This window comes from Cervus canadensis, chromosome 20 (assembly GCF_019320065.1).
Source record: "Cervus canadensis isolate Bull #8, Minnesota chromosome 20, ASM1932006v1, whole genome shotgun sequence".
Taxonomy (NCBI): Eukaryota; Metazoa; Chordata; class Mammalia; order Artiodactyla; family Cervidae; genus Cervus; species Cervus canadensis.
The window spans coordinates 46,622,683-46,641,366 of NC_057405.1; the positions used below are offsets into that span (position 1 = coordinate 46,622,683).

Sequence of the window (18,684 nt, forward strand, 5' to 3'; positions counted from 1 at the left end):
TGCAATATCAGTTCAGTTCAGTTCAGTCGCTCAGTCATGTCTGACTCTTTGCGACCCCATGGACTGCAGCATGCCTGTCCATCACCAATGGAGCTTACTCAAACTCATGTCCATCGAGTTGGTGATGCCATCCAACCATCTCATCCTCTGTCATCCCCTTCTCCTCCCACCTTCAATCTTCCTAGCATCAGGGTCTTTTCCAATGAGTCATTTCTTTGCATCAGGTGGCCTAAGTATTGGAGTTTCAGCTTCAGCATCAGCATCATGTCTAGCTCTGTGCAATATCAGAGGCTGCAAATGCTCTTTTCATGTAAAATGGTGGTAGATGTTTTTAAATTAAATTATGACAAAATATTGATTGCTATAATTATGTATTAATGAAAGTGATGCTCATCTTCATATGATATCATAGGTATAAACAATAAAATTGATATTTTGTTCTGAAAATTTAAGAGCCAGCTTTGACAGGGGATTGGCCTGCCTTTATAAAGAATTAGACCATAAAGGTCTTGAGTATAAGACCAGTGGTTTTCTCAAAAATATTCTAAGTATTTGGACAGAGATGTGGTTCAGGCTCATGGATTTCTATGCTATATAATATGGAAAAGGCAGTTGATTTTTGCCTGTAAGTATAATTGTTTATATTGTCTTTGACTAAAAAGCACATCAACGGGTTTCCTGGACCAGTAACAATGCTGGAAGATCTCAGGACACAAGAGCTATCAGATGTATCCTCAAATAGCTTTTCTCAAAAAATTCTTTTTTTTTTTTCATTTATTTATATTAGTTGGAGGCTAATTAATTTACAATACTGTAGTGGTTTTTGCCGTACATTGATATGAATCAGCCATGATTTACATGTGTTCCCCATCCTGAACCCCACTTCCCACCTCCCTCAAAAAATTATTAACTGGAGTATAATTGGTTTACAATGTTGTTTTGGTTTCTGTTACATTGTTACAATGTGACTCAACCATAAGTATACATATGTCCCCTCCCTCTTGAACCTCCCTCCCATGCCCCACCCTTCAAATAGCTTTTTTTAGTAAATTGTTTGAGTCACCTAATATAGATATTCTCTTAAAGAGTCTTCACTTAACCTAGCAGTTTAGTAGTCAGACTTATTGACTGATGTTCATAGCTCACTGAGTATGCCTTGCAGGGAGGCAGGTGACCTTGGGGACCAACCCAGTAGTTGAGTTTTATGCATGAAAAGAGTCAAATCTGTTTGTTCTCTTTGGTTTTGGTGGATTTTTTTTTTCCCACCAAAAAAGAACACGTCTTCTGCATGATGCCACTTTAATATTTTGAGATAGCTGTATCAATACTTTGTTCTTTCAAAACTACTTGTACTGGAATTCTACTCTGTTTGCTGTAGAACAAAACAGTGCAAAATGGATGTTTGTTTTGGATTCTGTTTTAATGGGAGCTTCCTTGATAGCTTAGTTGGTAAAGAATCTGCCTGCGATGTAGGAGATCCCAGTTTGATTCCTGGGTCAGGAAGATCTGGGGGGGAAGGGATAGGCTACCACTCCAGTATTCTTGGGCTTCCCTTGTGGCTCAGCTGGTAAAGAATCTGCCTGCAATGCGGGAGACCTGGGTTCAATCCCTGGGTTGGGAAGATCCCCTGGAGAAGGGAAAGGCTACCCACTCCAGTACTCTGGCCTGGAGAATTCCATGGACTATACAGTCCATGGGGTCACAAAGAGTCGGACACGACTGAGTGACTTTCACTTTCATTACTTTCACTTCTGTTTTAATGGGGGCTACAGTATAATGACTCAAATATTATTTACTTACTGGTGTAGAACTATCTTGACATAATTTCTGAAGCAATGGCATAGTAGGTGTTATCATGAGCGTAATAGTTTTGAAAAGTAAAAACCAACCTACTAAAGAGAAACCAACTAAACAGGGGTTTACATGTGAAGGAGTTCTCTCACACAGAATTTATAGCAGTTTCTTTACATAATACGTTTGGTAGCCACTGTGTTATGTAGTCATTATTGTGCAAAGAGTGGAAAATTTTACTTTGGAAGTGGTTCTCTTTTGTTGACAATGCTATTTGATAGTACTGATATTCTAATATAGTACTCACACATTGGACATTTAGAAATATCTATCATCCTTTGTGAATAATGACACTCAAACTACCCCTGTGGGAGTATATAGATAAGATCATTATTTTCATTTTCTAGATAAGGAAACTGAAATGAAATTCTTTGCCGAAGGTCAAAGAACAAATCACTGGCAGAATAAGATTAGAGCAGTGAGTTCTTGATTTTCAATCATTTGCTCAATCATCTAAGTCACATTGTTTTACTCAGTATGAGAGCAGATTATTATTAGTCAGTAGGAATAAGGCTATGCCCAGATGATGCAAGAAGACCAGCTAAAAAATGAAAATCTGCTCATTCAACCATTTGTTTATCTGTAAAATGCCAAACTGCTCATTATACTGATATTTTTCACTAAGCCTAATAAGTTGTCTTCATGTCTCACAGACACAGCCTTTAACTTAATGTTTATACTGCATTCTAAAGTTAATTTCTGGAGGCTCTGTCTTTTAAAAGCTTAATTTTGGAATATCAGAATTAATATGTTCTGAATAAGTTAGTCATGTGTTAAATTGAGGAAAAAACTCTTTGAAAGTGTTTTTTGATGAAATCTCACTTCTTTGTACAGTGGTAAACAAACACCTTTTCTAACAGAGACTAAAATAAGATCTCACCATTAGGAGAAAATTGGGCTTTTATAACTGCCACCAACTCCTTGTAAATGCATTTGGGCCTGACATATGGGACTGAAATCATAAGACTGCATCTATATCACATGGATTTCTGCACAATCAGTTACCTTGGTTGTGAAGGTGGCCAAATAATCAGGTGACCAGTGTCATGATCCTTATAGAAGGTTGTGGGCAGAAATAGCTGAATTCTTCAATGTTCAATAAGCCTTTATTGTACTCCACATCCATGCTTACCTGCATTGCTGCAATATATCCTAATTCTTGGACATGTTCTGGTAGATTAATCAGTTGACAAGTGAAACATTTTCCCCTAGGTCAAATAGTATAAATGTGAGTCAAGATGCAAGCTTGGGATGTCTGGCCTTCTAGTAGCTCAATTCATTCAATTGTGCTGCTCCTGAGTTTGTTGATGGATGATTCCATTGTATAGCTAGCCTTGAATGTTTTGCAGTTAAACTACTAAAATACTTTAACTAGTCTGAACTCAGTAATTCACAATAAGAATGGCACGAGCATTATCATTCACTCATAGCCTGTAGAATGTAGAATAGGTTTGGTTCAATAATAAAGATCACGGTGAACTAGAACAGGAATAGAAAACTCATTTTTCCTTGGTTCTGAGATTGTCTGAATTCAATCTTTATTAGGAATGGGCAATTTAGTAATGAGTGTAGACTCATTACTAACAAATTAAAACCACTTTAAGAAAACAACATGAATTTTGGATCTGATTACTCAGGAATATAACATTAAAAGTGCTTTCATCCTAACCCAGTGTATTGAATTTACCTTAGGTGGCTTCTGTGATCTAATTTTAAAAAATATATATGTGTGTGTGTGTATATATATATCTTATAATCTTGCCTAGACTGAAAACTTGAATGAACTACACACATATAGTCTGTGATGTTGATCAGAGATGAAGTACACATCCTGTGTTATTGCAAAACTTAAAAAATTAGATATAAACATGAATGATTGTCTTTTAATTGTATTTATATGCTGGGGTTACGTTTGTTTTCCTCTACTTAAAAATAAAATTCCGGGGAAGTCTTGACTTCAAAGTACTGATATTTGTAAAATTTGTTGCTGTTGTTGCTCAGTGGCTAAGGCATGTCCGGCTCTTTGCCACCCCACAGACTGCAGCACGCCAGGCTTCCCTGTCCTTCACTATCTCTGGGAGTTTGTTCAAATTCATGTCTGTTGAATCAGTAATGCTAGCTATTTAATTTTGCAGCAGACATTTTAGAAGCTTCTATTTCTTTTCAAATCTAAAAGTTAGTGACATCGCTCATTCAACTAGCAAATATTTATTAGTTGTTACTCTGTGTCAGGATCCGAGTAGGTATTAGTTCAAGACACAGAGACCCTGTAATTCACAGAGCCACCTCTATTGAGATAAATCCACCATCACAATTAACCTGGGTGATGTGAGAGAAAGGAGCTGGAAGGGTACATGCAACAGGGTGATGGAAGGAGGCTGGTTCTGAGAGTTTAAATTGAGACCCGAAGAAGATCTGGCTTTTAGAAAATTCATGGAGAAACCATTCAAGGGGTATTTAAGGTTGCAGGGTGAGAATGACTTTTTCTTTTGGTAATGTGTAGTTTTCACAATTTGTAGTTTTCTGAAAGGACTACAAAAAGAAATGAGAATTCAGAAAGAGAAAGCAACAGTTATTAGAAATGTTGGAACATTAAGGTAGAAACGTTTGGAAATTTTGAAAATTTTTAAAGCCTGCTCTTTTATTTTAATGTTGAAGAAATGGAGGTTCGGTGACATTGCCGTGTTTTGGTCATGTACCAGTTAGAAAATACTGTTTTTTACAGTTGAGAGTTTAAATTTTTATCTATAAATAGTTGGTAAACATTTACTTAGGTTTTCTCTATAATCAATAGCAATTGCCAAAGCCATATCAATCATTGGGATTTGCATCCCTTGTTGAGAAAAGCACGAGTATTTTGACCCTTCAGTCAACTGTTGACTTTAGTCTCTGGCTTAGAAGTCACTAGGCCTTTTGTGATGCATTAGAAGATAATTCTTAAGTTTAATTTCCATGTAGTCCATTTCAGTTTGGAGCCAGATATGGTCCATCTTGATTAAAAAAGAATTTTTTTATTGGAAAAAATGGTGATGCTTCCCATCATTTCCAGTTAGAGACATATTGCTTTGCTAGACATCTCAGTTACAATTTATGTACTATTCTTTTTGATAAATGGCAAACTTGAATTTTCAGGCCAACATTTATATAAACTGCAGGTATAATTTATAATGTAGCTACCTACTTCTAATATTTTTTATTGCTTTGTGGAGAAATACATTGAGGTTAATATTGTTTACATCTCTCTTTATTTTTCTTTTTAACTTTTTAATCCATATACAGAAATCTGTATGAGCTTCGTTCTATATCCTAATAAAACCCCTCTATTTGGTGATGATTATATAAGGCAATTAACATTGCCTCAAGAGTTATAGTCAATGGGAATGGTAACTTGACAGATCAGAGAGCACAAGAATGTGTTCTAGACACTTAAAAAATTATCATTTAAGAACCTTGTGTTATTTTTGGAAGAACTAAATATTTGCCTGCCCTCTGCATTTAATATAAAGAACTGAAAGTAAAATATTTTCATGTATGCAGATGATATGATTTTTTTCAGTTTTATTGAGGTTTAATTGGCAAAAAGATATTTAAATGTACAACATGATGATTTGAAATACATATACGTCATGAAAGGATTCCCTCTCCCTACATCGAGTTAATTAAAATATCCGTCACCTCATATATTTCTCTTTTTTTTTTTTTTGGTGAGAACACGTGACAATTACTCTCAGCAAATTTCAACTATATAATATAGTGTTATCAGCTACTGTCACCATGTTATATACTAGATGTTTAGACCTTATTCATTTTACAGCTGAAATTTTATGCCCTTTTATCAGTTTCTCCCTATTCCTATTCCTCCCATGCCACCCCCACGCAGCCATCTGTCCACTCTATTTCTATAAGTTCATTTTAAAAAAATTCCACATATAAATGATACTATGCAGTGTTTGTCTTCCTCTGTCTTATTTTACTTAGCACAGTGGCCTCCAGTTTCATTCATTGTTGCAAATGACAGGATCTCCTTTTTTTTTTTTTTTAGGCTGAATAATGTTTTTCTCTGTCTCTCCTTCCTTCCCTTTCTATATCTGTATCTATATATCTATACATAGATTTTGTTTCCTGAGAGCACTTTTATTTCAGTGTCCATGTTATATAATTTAATGGGAGAAAATTATCCTTTGTCTCTGTACCAGAAAGAACTGTTTTTAAATATCTTTTGTGATTTTATCTTGTGAACACTGTGATTTCTGAAACTATTTCCTTCTTTACATTGTTAGAATAATACAGTCACTTTTATAGCTTGTTTTAAACAAGTATACTAAGCCTCAAAGCATGGTTTTTTTAGTGCTAACCATACTCTTTTATTTTTATATTTCCTTTAAAATATGATTTTCCCATTCTTTTTTCCTTTTTATTCTGCTATATATGCTTTTGTAAGCCTCCTGAAGCCTTTTCTGAAAGAAAAGTTGAGAAATAAATAGAATTTGTTGAAATTTTATTCCATGCATGGAACTATCATCACAAAGTAAGCAAATCTCTTTTGCTTTGGCAAGTTTATTAAAAGGACTTATTCTGGGTTCCAGTTTTAGATGAAGGGGCTGTGAAACACTACAGAATCAGACGACTGGATGAAGGGGGCTTTTTCCTCACCCGGAGAAGAACCTTTTCAACACTGAATGAATTCGTGAGTCACTACACCAAGACAAGTGATGGTCTGTGTGTCAAGCTGGGAAAACCATGCTTAAAGGTGAACTGCTTTCAAGCTGTGTTCTTTAATTTTGAAGTTACTTTTTTCCTTCAGATATTGGAGTTTTTTGTCATATGATATGTTAGCTCAGGAAAAAAAAAGGTCATTGAATATCTAAGGCATGGATAGGCAAACTATGGCCTATGAGTCAATACTACCCCACACTTATTAATATTTTTATGAAAGTGTAAAGTGTTAGTCGCTCAGTCGTGCCTGTCTCTTTGTGACCCCATGTATTGCAGCCCACCAGGCTCCTCTGTCCATGGGATTTTTCCAGGCAAGTATACTGCAGTGGTTTGCCATTTTCTTCTCCAGGGGATCTTCCCGACCCAGGGATCAAACCCCGATCTCCTTCTCTGCAGGCAGATTCTTTACTGACTGAGCTACCAGGGAAGCCCCAATATTTTTATAAATAAGTTTTATTGGAACATAGACTTGCTCATTCATTTACAATCATCTTTGCCTTTTTTGCTATAATTGCAGAGTTTGGTAGTTGAAACAGAGACTATATGGCTCACAAAGTCTAAAATATTTACAATCTCATTCTTTTCAGAAGAAGTTTGCCGAGTCCTGACCTTAAGCAATCACTGAACACAGAAAATATTCTTTCTTTGCACTAAGACACTAATCTAACATCCTGATATTGGAGCATTTAATGATATGGCTGGAGGAGAAAAAAGTGCTGGAATATAATTCTTACTTAGATGATCTGTATTCAAGAATATTAACATGAAATGACCAGGTTCATTATCCAGTTGTCTGCATATAATAGATATCATTTAACTGTTTAACAGTTTGTTTGGCCTGGTTTTTGGTGGAAGGAGATAACATTTATAGAATTTTTATCTACATCTGTCATTAAATTCCATTGTTTGCATGTTTTACCTAAATGTGTTTAAAGTTAGATAGTGGTCAGTCACCCTAGTTGGGCAAAGCCTCAGCTCCTCATCAGAGTTCAGGTCTTATGTACAGTCAATGGTATAGCCAGTCCTGTGGTTTATACCTGGATGACTGCTGAAAGCTTCCTGGTAATGCTTGATTATGATTCTATAGACAAATAGAAGCTGAAGAATTATGATCATTATGTAGGGAATTTATTGAGCTAAATCCTGCCAGGTGAATATGCAATTTGGTATAAGTATATACATCTTGGGGTATCCACAGTGGCTCAGTGGTAAAGAATCCACCTGCCAATGCAGGAGACGAGGGTTCGATCCCTAGGTCAGGAAGATCCCTTGGAGGAGGAAAATGTAATCCACTCCAATATTCTTGCATAGAAAATCCCATGGACAGAAGATCCTGGTGGGCTGCAATCCATGGGGTCGCAAAGAGTCAGACACGACTGAGCAACTGAGCATGCATGCATATACATCTTAGATGGTACAGAAATGACCTCACAAGAACATCTAAGCTTATGCTAAGAAATAGCTCACCTGATACCAAGACATGACTTAAAAATACTTAGTTTAACTAATAGTGTTGAATTCAGATAGGGAAAAGATTTACAAAACATAGGTGACCTTCTGTGCCCTCAAGATGCCAATGCCAGGAAATAAGATAAATATCTAATGACAGACGACAAACTAGACTATGAAGTATGAGAGCAGAGGCCTTGCCTGTTTTGTTTACACAATGAAGCCTAGTTGGTGCTTGAAAAATATTTATTTATTAAGTAAATGAATGAACAGATAAGTAAATTTAATTGAAAAAAGATGAAATTAATTATGAGAAATTTGATGATACATATGGTAGATGCTATGGGTCAGAGAGTTGGGGAAATAACTGTGGATGAGATGGAACTTCATTTGACCTTGACCCTTGATTTAGGTAGGCAAGGATACAGAGAGAATGCTCACCAGGTAAGTGGGAGGAGGACATTTGGGTTTGGGGGTGGGACAGATGGACAGCAAGGTGCCTGATAGAGCAGGATTTGGGAGGAGAGCAGCTGGATGAGGTAATAGCACAGATTCTACCACTATTGCTTTTCATTTTAAAGTAATTGGGATAAAATTTACAATATTTTGTTTTTAAGAGTGATGTCTCTAAAAGTACCTAGGTTATTATTTTCAAACAAAAAAAATTGTTAAATATAACTTTTTTCTTACCAGTATTCTAATTATTCTGTGAAACAGATACAAGTCCCAGCTCCCTTTGATTTGTCGTATAAAACTGTGGACCAGTGGGAGATTGACCGAAGCTCCATACAACTTTTGAAGCGATTAGGATCCGGTCAGTTCGGTGAAGTGTGGGAAGGCCTGTGGAACAATACCACTCCCGTAGCAGTGAAAACATTAAAGCCAGGTATGGGCACCAGGATGGCATACATTGATGTTTATAACCTACTTGCCATTATAAATGTTCAAGAGGTCATGGGACAGCTGGTTTGGACACCAAGCAAGTGTTTTGCTAGGTGACTGCAGTACTCGAACTCAGCACCTGAGATTGTCACAATTACTGCAGATATGTGGTTTTGAATCCTAATCCTGTTGAAAACTGAGACTAACCTTTACTGTCCAATCTTATTATCTTTTTTCCAAAAAAGAAGCAGCTAGCTATCCATCCTAACATCGCTCTCTAAGGAAGGCCTTTCACAGGTCAAAAGAGAACAAAAAAATTAGATTTCTTATATTAAAAAAAAAGCTCCACGATAGTTTTCTCTCCAACAGGAATAATTATTATTGATTTACAGTGTAATAGCAGCAAACAGCTTTGGTGATTGCTTAAATGTCTTCACTTCACTGGGGCCATTAATCAATCTTCTCAGCTATTTATTGCTTAGCAGACTGCCATGCAATAAAGACGAGCCTGAAATCAACTCCCACAGTAGCTTTGACAGGCAAAAATTAATATTTAATGTTGAATTGAGATTGGGTCTGTCTTGCTATGCAGCTGGTCCAGCTTCCCCTGCAGAAGCTCCTGATAGCCTCTGGTTCCAGCTCTAGTGGATGGTCTGATTTAGCAATGATTTAAGCTTCGCTGATGGCTCAGATGGTAATGAATCTAGCTGCCATGCAGGAAACCTGGGTTCAATCCCTGGACTGGGAAGATCCCCTGGAGAAGGGACTGGCAGCCCACTCCAGTATTCTTGCCTGGATAATTCCATGGATGGAGAAGCCTGGCAGGCTGTAGTCCATGGGGCCACAAAGAGTTGGACACAACTGAGCAACTAAAACATACCCATACATAAGTGGCCTGTATCCCATGAATCTGATGACCACCCAAAGCATCAACATAGAAACACATTGTAGATAAATTGTCTGAATGAAGATCATAATTGATGCTTTCACTGGAAACTTCATGAATCAGATTATTTGGGGGTGGGGGCAGGATCCCACTATATATGGAATTGACCATAGGCCAAACTAACTATAACAACCCTAAATGGTCCCTTATTTTGGTGTGGGTGCCTCTTTTATTCTTAGCTCCATTTTGCCACAGTGATTCAAGACTTTAATCCTATTTGATTATGTGGAGCAAACCAGTGGAAACTGAAATGAGGGAGCTCAGTAAAAATTGATAGAGAAGAGAATAGGCCATTTCCCCATATTCTTCCTCTGTAAGTCCTTGCCTCTTCTCCTTAGTCAGTGAAGAGATATTTATAGTTGATCTGTTTGGTTTTCCTAAGAATATGATTGTGAATAATAGTACAAATATGGTCAACACTCATTGAACACATATGTGCCAGACAATACTATTACCCTGACATTGATTCTATGATGTTGGCAGAATTATTAGCCATGTTTTAGAGATGAAGAAACTGAGGTTCAGAGATGTTTGGTAATTTGTTCAAGATCACAAAGTGAGGTAGGGCTTGATTGAACCTGGGTAGTGAACTTTTAGAGTCTCAAATGGCATACCAAAGGATAGATTGCCTCTGTGAAATAGCCTGCAGGTCACATGTAACGCTTTCTAACCAAGTATTAATGAACAAGTCAGAGTGTTAGCTTGGAGTGTCAAAGCTTATCCATGCTTGAGGTTCAAATATTAGCTGTGAAGTCTTCAAAATGAGAGAATAGGAACAAAATGGACTCTCTGAGCATCAGTGAAAATGTTTGCACTATCTATAGTGAATACGAAGAGGTGAAATGACAGTATTCCTTCAATTACATCAGTGACTCTTAAACATCATATTGTATAAGAAATAAAAGATTTTTAAATGACTAATGAAATGTAAACTCCAGGTACCCTTCTTTCTCTTAAATTCTATGTGATTGTAACTACTTGGCACTTTGCATGGTGAGTCAGAGTTGAGCCAACATAAATGCAATTTAACTTAGATAAGTCTGCAAAATTGGCTCCAATGTCTCCCTTATCAAGCTATTAAAACTCTTAACTGTGGAGGTATTAATACATGAGAAAATGTGGAATGTCAGTTTCAAGTGGTGAAAAAAACACTAATTTGGGGGAGGGGCCCATGAATGTTTTCTGTTTGGTCTATACTATATGTCCCTACAAAATTAAAGACAGAAACATTGCTTTTTAGGATAGTTTTCAAGCTCTTCCCACAGTGGGTACCAAGGACAGGGCAATGATTAGTCTTTGGATTCTGGGCAGAAAATCTCACTGCAGTAATTAAACATTCAGTGTCTTTCATGTTCATGTTAATAGACTGTCTTCTCTTTGTATTCCTAAGATGCCTGCCTTGTTTTATCAATTAGACTGTCAGTCTCTCCTTTTTGCTTCATTTTTCATATGGACCTGAATCAACCTCTCTTCACCTACAGGTCATAATACATAAGCTGCACAGCCCTGATGCACCAACACATCAGTTATTAGGTTGCCCTGGTTGAACTGATTCTCTTCCTTGATAAATCTGAAGATTTGTGACACCAATACTCTTACTTTACTGAGAGGCAGGAAGCAATCTCGGTGATTCCCACCAGGCTGCTCTGAGGACAGGAATGCCTCAATAACATAAAGTGATTTTCCCCTCTTCTTGTTTCAGGTTCAATGGATCCAAATGACTTCCTGAGGGAGGCACAGATAATGAAGAACCTAAGACATCCAAAGCTTATCCAGCTTTATGCTGTTTGCACTTTAGAAGATCCAATTTATATTATTACAGAGTTGATGAGACATGGAAGTCTGCAAGAATATCTCCAAAGTAAGCTGAAGACTTAATAAAAGGAAAAAAAAAAAGAGGAATTTAGTTTAGCGAATCCTATAAATGTCAATTTAGCAAGCCTTCTATAACCCAAAGGATATTTACTATGGCATATCTGTGACAATGAATGTCTTAACATTGAATTGCTCAACTACTTTTTAATAGGCTGTATACTGTGTACTCAAAGGGAGGAAAAATATTTATGTAGTGCAAGAACAAATTGTTCACCATAGACATATCAGAGTACTTACATGTAATGTGGAAAATTGAAGAATAGATGTTTTGCTTGATGCTTTATTTCCTACACTAACTAATTGAACAATATCAATCATGGAGCAGTATTTTCCATGGCCCAGAATTAGGAGACGTAGAATATTTTAGGGGGGAAGGGAAGGAAAGTTACCCTCATTTTTATCTTTGCCAGTTTTTGACAACACTGTGCTTGTTGGTATTTAAAATACTTCCAACTGCTAGAAAAAATTAGAATCAGTTCAGTTCAGTTCAGTCGCTCAGGTGTGTCCGACTCTTTGTGACCCCATGAACCACAGCACGCCACGCCTCCCTGTCTATCACCAACACCCGGAGTCCACCCAAACCCATGTCCATTGAGTCAGTGATGCCATCCAGCCATCTCATCCTCTGTCGGCCCCTTCTCCTCCTGCCCTCAATCCCTCCCAGCATCAGGGTCTTTTCTAATGAGTCAGCTCTTTGCACCAGGTGGCCAAAGTATTGGAGTTTCAGCTTCAACACCAGTCCTTCCAATGAACACCCAGGATTGATCTGCTTTAGGATGGACTGGTTGGATCTCCTTGCAGTCCAAGGGACTCTCAAGAGTCTTCTCCAACACCACAATTCAAAAGCATCATTTCTTCGGTGCTCAGCTTTCTTTATAGTCCAACTCTCACATCCATACGTGACTACTGGAAAAACCATAGCTTTGACTAGACGGACATTTGTTGGCAAAATAATGTCTCTGCTTTTTAATATGCTGTCTAGGTTGGTCATAACTTTCCTTCTAAGGAGTAAGCGGCTTTTAATTTCCTGGCTGCAATCACCATCTGCAGTGATTTTGGAGCCCAGAAAAATAAAGTCAGCCACTGTTTCCACTGTTTCCCCATCTATTTGCCATGAAGTCATGGGACCGGATGCCATGATCTTAGTTTTCCGAATGTTGAGCTTTAAGTCAACTTTTTCAGTCTCCTCTTTCACTTTCATCAAGAGGCTCTTTAGTTCTTCACTTTCTGCCATAAGGGTGGTGTCATCTGCATATCTGAGGCTATTGATATTTCTCCCAGCATATTCAGGCTAAAAAGCAGACATATACTATTACTTTATTTTTACATCTGCTTCCTGTAGTCTGAGAAGACTTAATGGCACTGTAGAATTTTGATGTTTATTACAAATGAATAATTTAATAAACAGAAATATTATAAGCATTAAAATGAGATGTTCAAAGAAATGGAGATCAAGTACTGACAGAACAATTCATGCTTAAAGAAGAGGCATTTTCTTTACTTTCTTGACATGTCAGAGGGGGACTGATACAATATATGAGGTAAAGAGAGGTGAGAATAACAGAACAAAGATATCAGAAAGATAGAATTTTCTTATTTCAGGGTGACTGGTGAAGCTGGTGATATTAAATTGCAAAACTAGATAAGAACAAAGAGCATAAGACCTGCTAACTGATGTTAAAAACAGAAAATATACCTAGCTCCCTTGCATAAAGATAAAATATTTAACAGTACTGTGTTACCCACCATAGAGAGACTAACCTCAGCACTGACTCCTTTTGCCTTATCCCCAAGGACAAACATACAGGTGCCATCTCAGGTTATCTCTAACAAAAATGTTTTGTCAAATGATAAGCCTTCAGGCTGTTAAATAGCACTGTCAATTCTCAGTCCTAAGAACCATCAACAGTGTTCAATTCAATGGATACTCTCTCCTTCTGGAACCACTACCTTCATTTGGCTACTGGGACATGTCATCCAATGGCCTTTTCTCCTTTCTTTCTTTCTGGTTCTTCTCAATTTATGTGATTTCCCTCATCTCCCTGACCTCTGGATATCTTGGGATTTTCCAAGACTCTTTTGCAACATCACTAGATTCCTTGCTAATCTCAACACTCTTATTGTTTAATAACATTTATGTTTTACCAATTGCCCAAATCATATCCCTCCATTACTTCAGAGTCGTATATCCAATTGCCTTTGTAATTTCTCTATGTGAATGCTGTATCAGTCTGGATGATGTGGGATAATATGGGTATAATGCAGTAATAAACTCCTGCAAATCCTAGAGGCTTGACACAAAAATTTATTCTTGCTCATGCTAACATATGAAAAATAGACTGGCTAGTGTCTCAGGTATGTTGATCACTTTGTCAGGAGCAAGAAATATGACTAATCTCATTTTGTCTCTTAAAGTTTCTGACCAGGAGTGACAGAGGTAACTTCTGTACCCTGTTCGTTTGGTTAAATAAAGTCAAAGGGATAGGGGAGCACAACCCTCTAAAGTACTTAAAAGCAAGAAAAAACAAAAATTTATAAATAGCCCTCATTTCTGCTACATATGTCTATTGGATATCTCAAAATAACATGTCCAAAAACCAATCTCTGATATTAGCCTCGGTAATCTGCCCCTCTTGAGGTTTTTCCTTCTCTGATGAGGCCAACACACAGGCTTACTGTCTCAATCTTCTCTACTCTCACATCCTATATCAGACCAACCAGAGCATCCCACTGGCTTGCTCTTGAAATATATCCAGGATTTGACCACTTCTCAACACCACTACTCCTATGCAAATCATTATCAGCTCTCTCCTGGTTTCTGCAGTAGCCTTCAAATTGGTGTCCCTCTTTAGGTTCTTAACCCCTTACATTTCTTCTTAACACAGTAGCTGGGGTGATAAATCTCTTCAGGTGTGTCTGACTCAGTGTAACCCTAGGGCCTGTAGCCCGCCAGGCTCCTCTGTCCATGGGATTCTCCAGGCAAGAATACTAGAGTGGGTTGCCATGCCCTCCTCTAGGGGATCTTCCCAACCCAGGGATCTAACCTGTGTCTCCTATGTCTCCTGCATTGCAGGTGGATTCTTTACTCACTGAGCCTGGGAAGCCCCCACTCATTTTGTAATGCATGATTTATTTAGATAGCTTATTTTTAGTCTCTCCTGAAATACAACTCAGTTTTAGTGCTTGAACAACGTTAGGTGCACAGAAGGTGTGCACTAATTGTGTGTTGACTAATTGAATGAATAAATGATGAATAGATTAAGTTGGGGTTATTCTGAACCTAATCTGGGACTTGGGGTTACACTTGTTTTAAGACTCTTGATATTCAGCTTGAATGCCAAGGTACACTTATATTACGTTGCAGACTCCTTTGACATTGAGGATTTCTGTGGCTGTTGATATGTTTTACTCAGGGTTGAGCACGAATTCTGTTGTCTTCTGGGTTGAGCCATCAGGGTCAAGTTGACAAAGGCCTTCATTTGCCAGGATTCTTAGTAGCCAGGGGGAGTAAGGAAGGTGTGCTCATTACAGGCAATTCCTTCCGAATCAAGAGGGATTCATTTCAACAAAGTGATCTTAAAATGAATCTGCCACTCTTAAACAGACCATCACGATAAATATTATTAAGCTGAAAGGCTCTTGAGTAATGGAACATAATGAAAATATTTCCTTGCTGCAGATGTAAATTGTCGCAGGTCTGTGAACTTTTATATCAGTTTTGACATATGGCTGTTGTATTAGAAGTGTGCTCTGAGGTTGTACACATTTCCTAGGCCACTGCAGTCTTTCAGGGCAGGAAATGTATTACTCAATTTCCTTCACTATTGTGCCTGTCAGTGAAAACCTTTTTATATCCGCTGTAATAGGATTAGATGTTGTATTTGATAGTTGAAATAACACATTTTTCTATAGAACCATCTTTGTAGTCCCTAAGCTTGGCTGAATATTTTTTTTGTAATAAACTTCTCCAAAATGGGAGAAGCTTGTCAAAAAACTTTAGCACTATGGGTAATTGATGCCTGGTATTTCTTATTGAAACTTAAAGAGGATAAATACCTGCATCTTTTAAGTTTAGTTGGGCTTGTTTGCTTTCCAATAAATACTTGTAGAGCATCTAGTATATGTCAGGATATTTTCTTTTCCTACGAATCAAGCTCCAGCATATAGTTGATCATTCTCATGGACAGTCCACCTAGTGGATTGATGCAGACAGGAATGTTTTCACTGAGATACCCTTTAACTGAACACAACTATATAGCTATTTACTGTGTGTATGAATGGAAGTCTCTTCATAGCCCCTGGCTTTTCGGTGCTCTGGAGTATAAGGCGGATTTTAGGGAGGCAGTATAGAATAAATTTATGAATCATGAAATTTCAGTCTCCAATATCCTGGATTTGAATCTCTGCAACTTATTACCAGACAACCCCGATGGTCCAGTGATTAAGAATCTGCCTGCCAGTGCAGGGGACATGGGTTCGATCCCTGGTTGGGAGGATTCCACATGCAGCTAAGCCCCTGCATCACGACTACTGAGTCTGTGCTCTGGAACCTGTGAGCCACAACTACTGAGCTCAAGCATCCTGGAGCCTGTGCTCCCCAACAAGTGAAGCCACTGCAGTGAGAAGCCTGTGCACCACGACTGGGGAGTAGCCACGGCTCATGGCAACCAGAGAAGGCCCACACAGCAAGGAAGACTCAGGACAGCCAAAAATAAATAAATAAATAAATATTACAAAAAATTATTATCTCTTCCTCTGAGTGCCAGGAATCCCTATCAAACTGGGCAAACTACCTCCTGTAGTTGCTCTGAGTATGAGATGAGGTGACTTTCTGGAAATCAACCATATGGGATGGTTGGAGAGGAGCATATATTTTTAATTTTTTTCTGTAAAGACAACTATATAGCACTTACTATGTGCCAGGAATGTTTCTAAGTCATACACAAGTATTAATTTAGTTCATTCTTCTAACAACCTCATGAATTCTTAGCATTATCATCCCCACTTAGCTATTGAAGAAACAGGTGTGGAGAGGTTAAGTATAGTAACATTCAAGGCGGTTGAGCGAGAATTCAAACCCAGGAAATCTGGCTCCATGATCCAGTCTTTTTATTTGCTTGTAAACAGGATTGTTTTATTATTTTCTCTTTCTGATAGTTCATTATTAATGTAAGGAAATGTAACAGATTTCTGTATATTAATTTTGTATCCTAAATGTTACTGAATTTATTTATTAGCTCTAGGAGTATTTTTGATGGGGTCTTTAAGATTTTCTGTATACAGTGTCATGTCATCTGCCAATAGTTAAAATTTTGCTGCTCCTCTTCCAATTTCTTTCTTTCTCTTGTTGATTACTGTGGCTCAGACTTCCAATACTTTGTTAAATAGAAGTGGTGAGAGTGGGCATACTTACCTTATTCTGGATCTTAGAGGAAAAACTTCCTGCTTTTCACTGTTGAGTATGATGTTAGCTGTAAGTTTGTCATAAGTGGCCTTTATTACTAAGATCCTATTTAAATACACTGCTTGTATTAAACACACACACACAGTGCTTAGGTCTTTCTCATTTGAAAACATTCCTTGATTCTATTTAATTTCATTTTCTTAATTATAAAAGATGATAGACATGTAGAAAGGAACATGTATAATTTATGCCCTTTAGACATATAGATTTATTCTGTAATTGTAAAGGTGAGCAAATAAACAACTATGCAGCCAATATGCAAGTCAAGAATAAGAATATACTCAGCATTCCAGAAACTGCTCTAGTACGTTATCAATGACAATCCCTCACTATTATGAACTTTATGATAATTGCTCTCTCTTCCTTGACTTCATTTTCTCTGCTAGCTTTTTGTTATTTTCCCTTCTTGATTAGGTTTTTGGAAATTGATTTCTCTTCTTGCTATCTTCATGTCCTCAATTCCCATTCAGCCCTTCACCCTTTATACCCCATCTCCAGTGAGATTTTCTTCCTGTCACCAGTGTTTCCAATGACTTCTTAACTGCTATATTTAAGAAATGCTTTTTCGTTCTTATCTTGCTGGGTTTATTTGACACTTGTGGTGACTTTCTCGTCTCAAACTTTTGACTGTTAGGATGTTCTCTCCTGGTTCTTCTCTCGTTCTGTAGGCTGATTCCTCTCAGTTTTCTTGAAGGTTTATTTTTCTATGCCCACTGTAAATGTTGGCATTTCTCATGATTCTATCACCTCCCAGCAATCTCAGCAAGTTTTAATGTTTAACTTCCACCCATAAACAATGACCCTTAAATCCATATCTCTAGCTGCATGCTTTCCTTTGAGCTTCAGAACAATATGCTTGTCTTCTTTTAGACATTTCCACTTGGGTAATCCACATGCATCTCTAGTTTCACAAATCTTAAACTGTTTAATTCTGATTAGGCAGCAGCAATGATAGATAATAAGAACAGGTAGACTTTACTGAGTTCTTCCTATGTCAAGTACTATTTTAAGTGCTTTATATGTATTAACTCATTTTAATTCTCTTTTAACAACTAATCCATGCCGTAAGGGCTTCCCCGGTGGCTCAGACGGTAAAGAATCCACCTGCAATCTGGAAGATCTGGGTTTGACCCCTGGGTTGGGAAGATCCCCTGGAGCAGGGCCTGGCAACCCACTCCAGTATTCTTTCCTGGAGAATCCCATGGGCAGAGGAGCCTGGTGGGCTACAGTCCATGGGGTCGCAGAGAGTCAGACACGACTGAGTGACTAAGTGCACCATGAGGTAATAATGATTATTGCTGTATATATGGGGAAATTGAGGCACAGGAGTATTAAGCAGCTTGCCCAAAGTCAGGGAGAAATCTAAGGTGGAGCCCTGATTCAAATCTGACACTCTAGCTTCAAACCAGTGTTCCTCCCTCCTGGACTGTGATTACCTCTCAGGTCAGGAGTTGTGTGTAAGACTCTTGACCATAAATTCAATGCATTTTTGGTGATGTTT

At 37.7% G+C, this 18,684-nt stretch overlaps 1 protein-coding gene across 1 annotated transcript in view; it reads left to right on the forward strand.

Annotated features, from left to right (window-relative positions):
* The window catches only part of FRK (fyn related Src family tyrosine kinase), a 97,220-nt gene that overhangs the window by 73,341 nt on the left and 5,195 nt on the right, over window positions 1-18,684 (forward strand). The window contains exons 3-5 of the mRNA XM_043439662.1: window positions 6,438-6,601; window positions 8,734-8,902; window positions 11,547-11,705. Coding sequence (XP_043295597.1) covers window positions 6,438-6,601; window positions 8,734-8,902; window positions 11,547-11,705 — 492 coding nt within the window. The remainder of the gene's footprint in view (window positions 1-6,437; window positions 6,602-8,733; window positions 8,903-11,546; window positions 11,706-18,684) is intronic.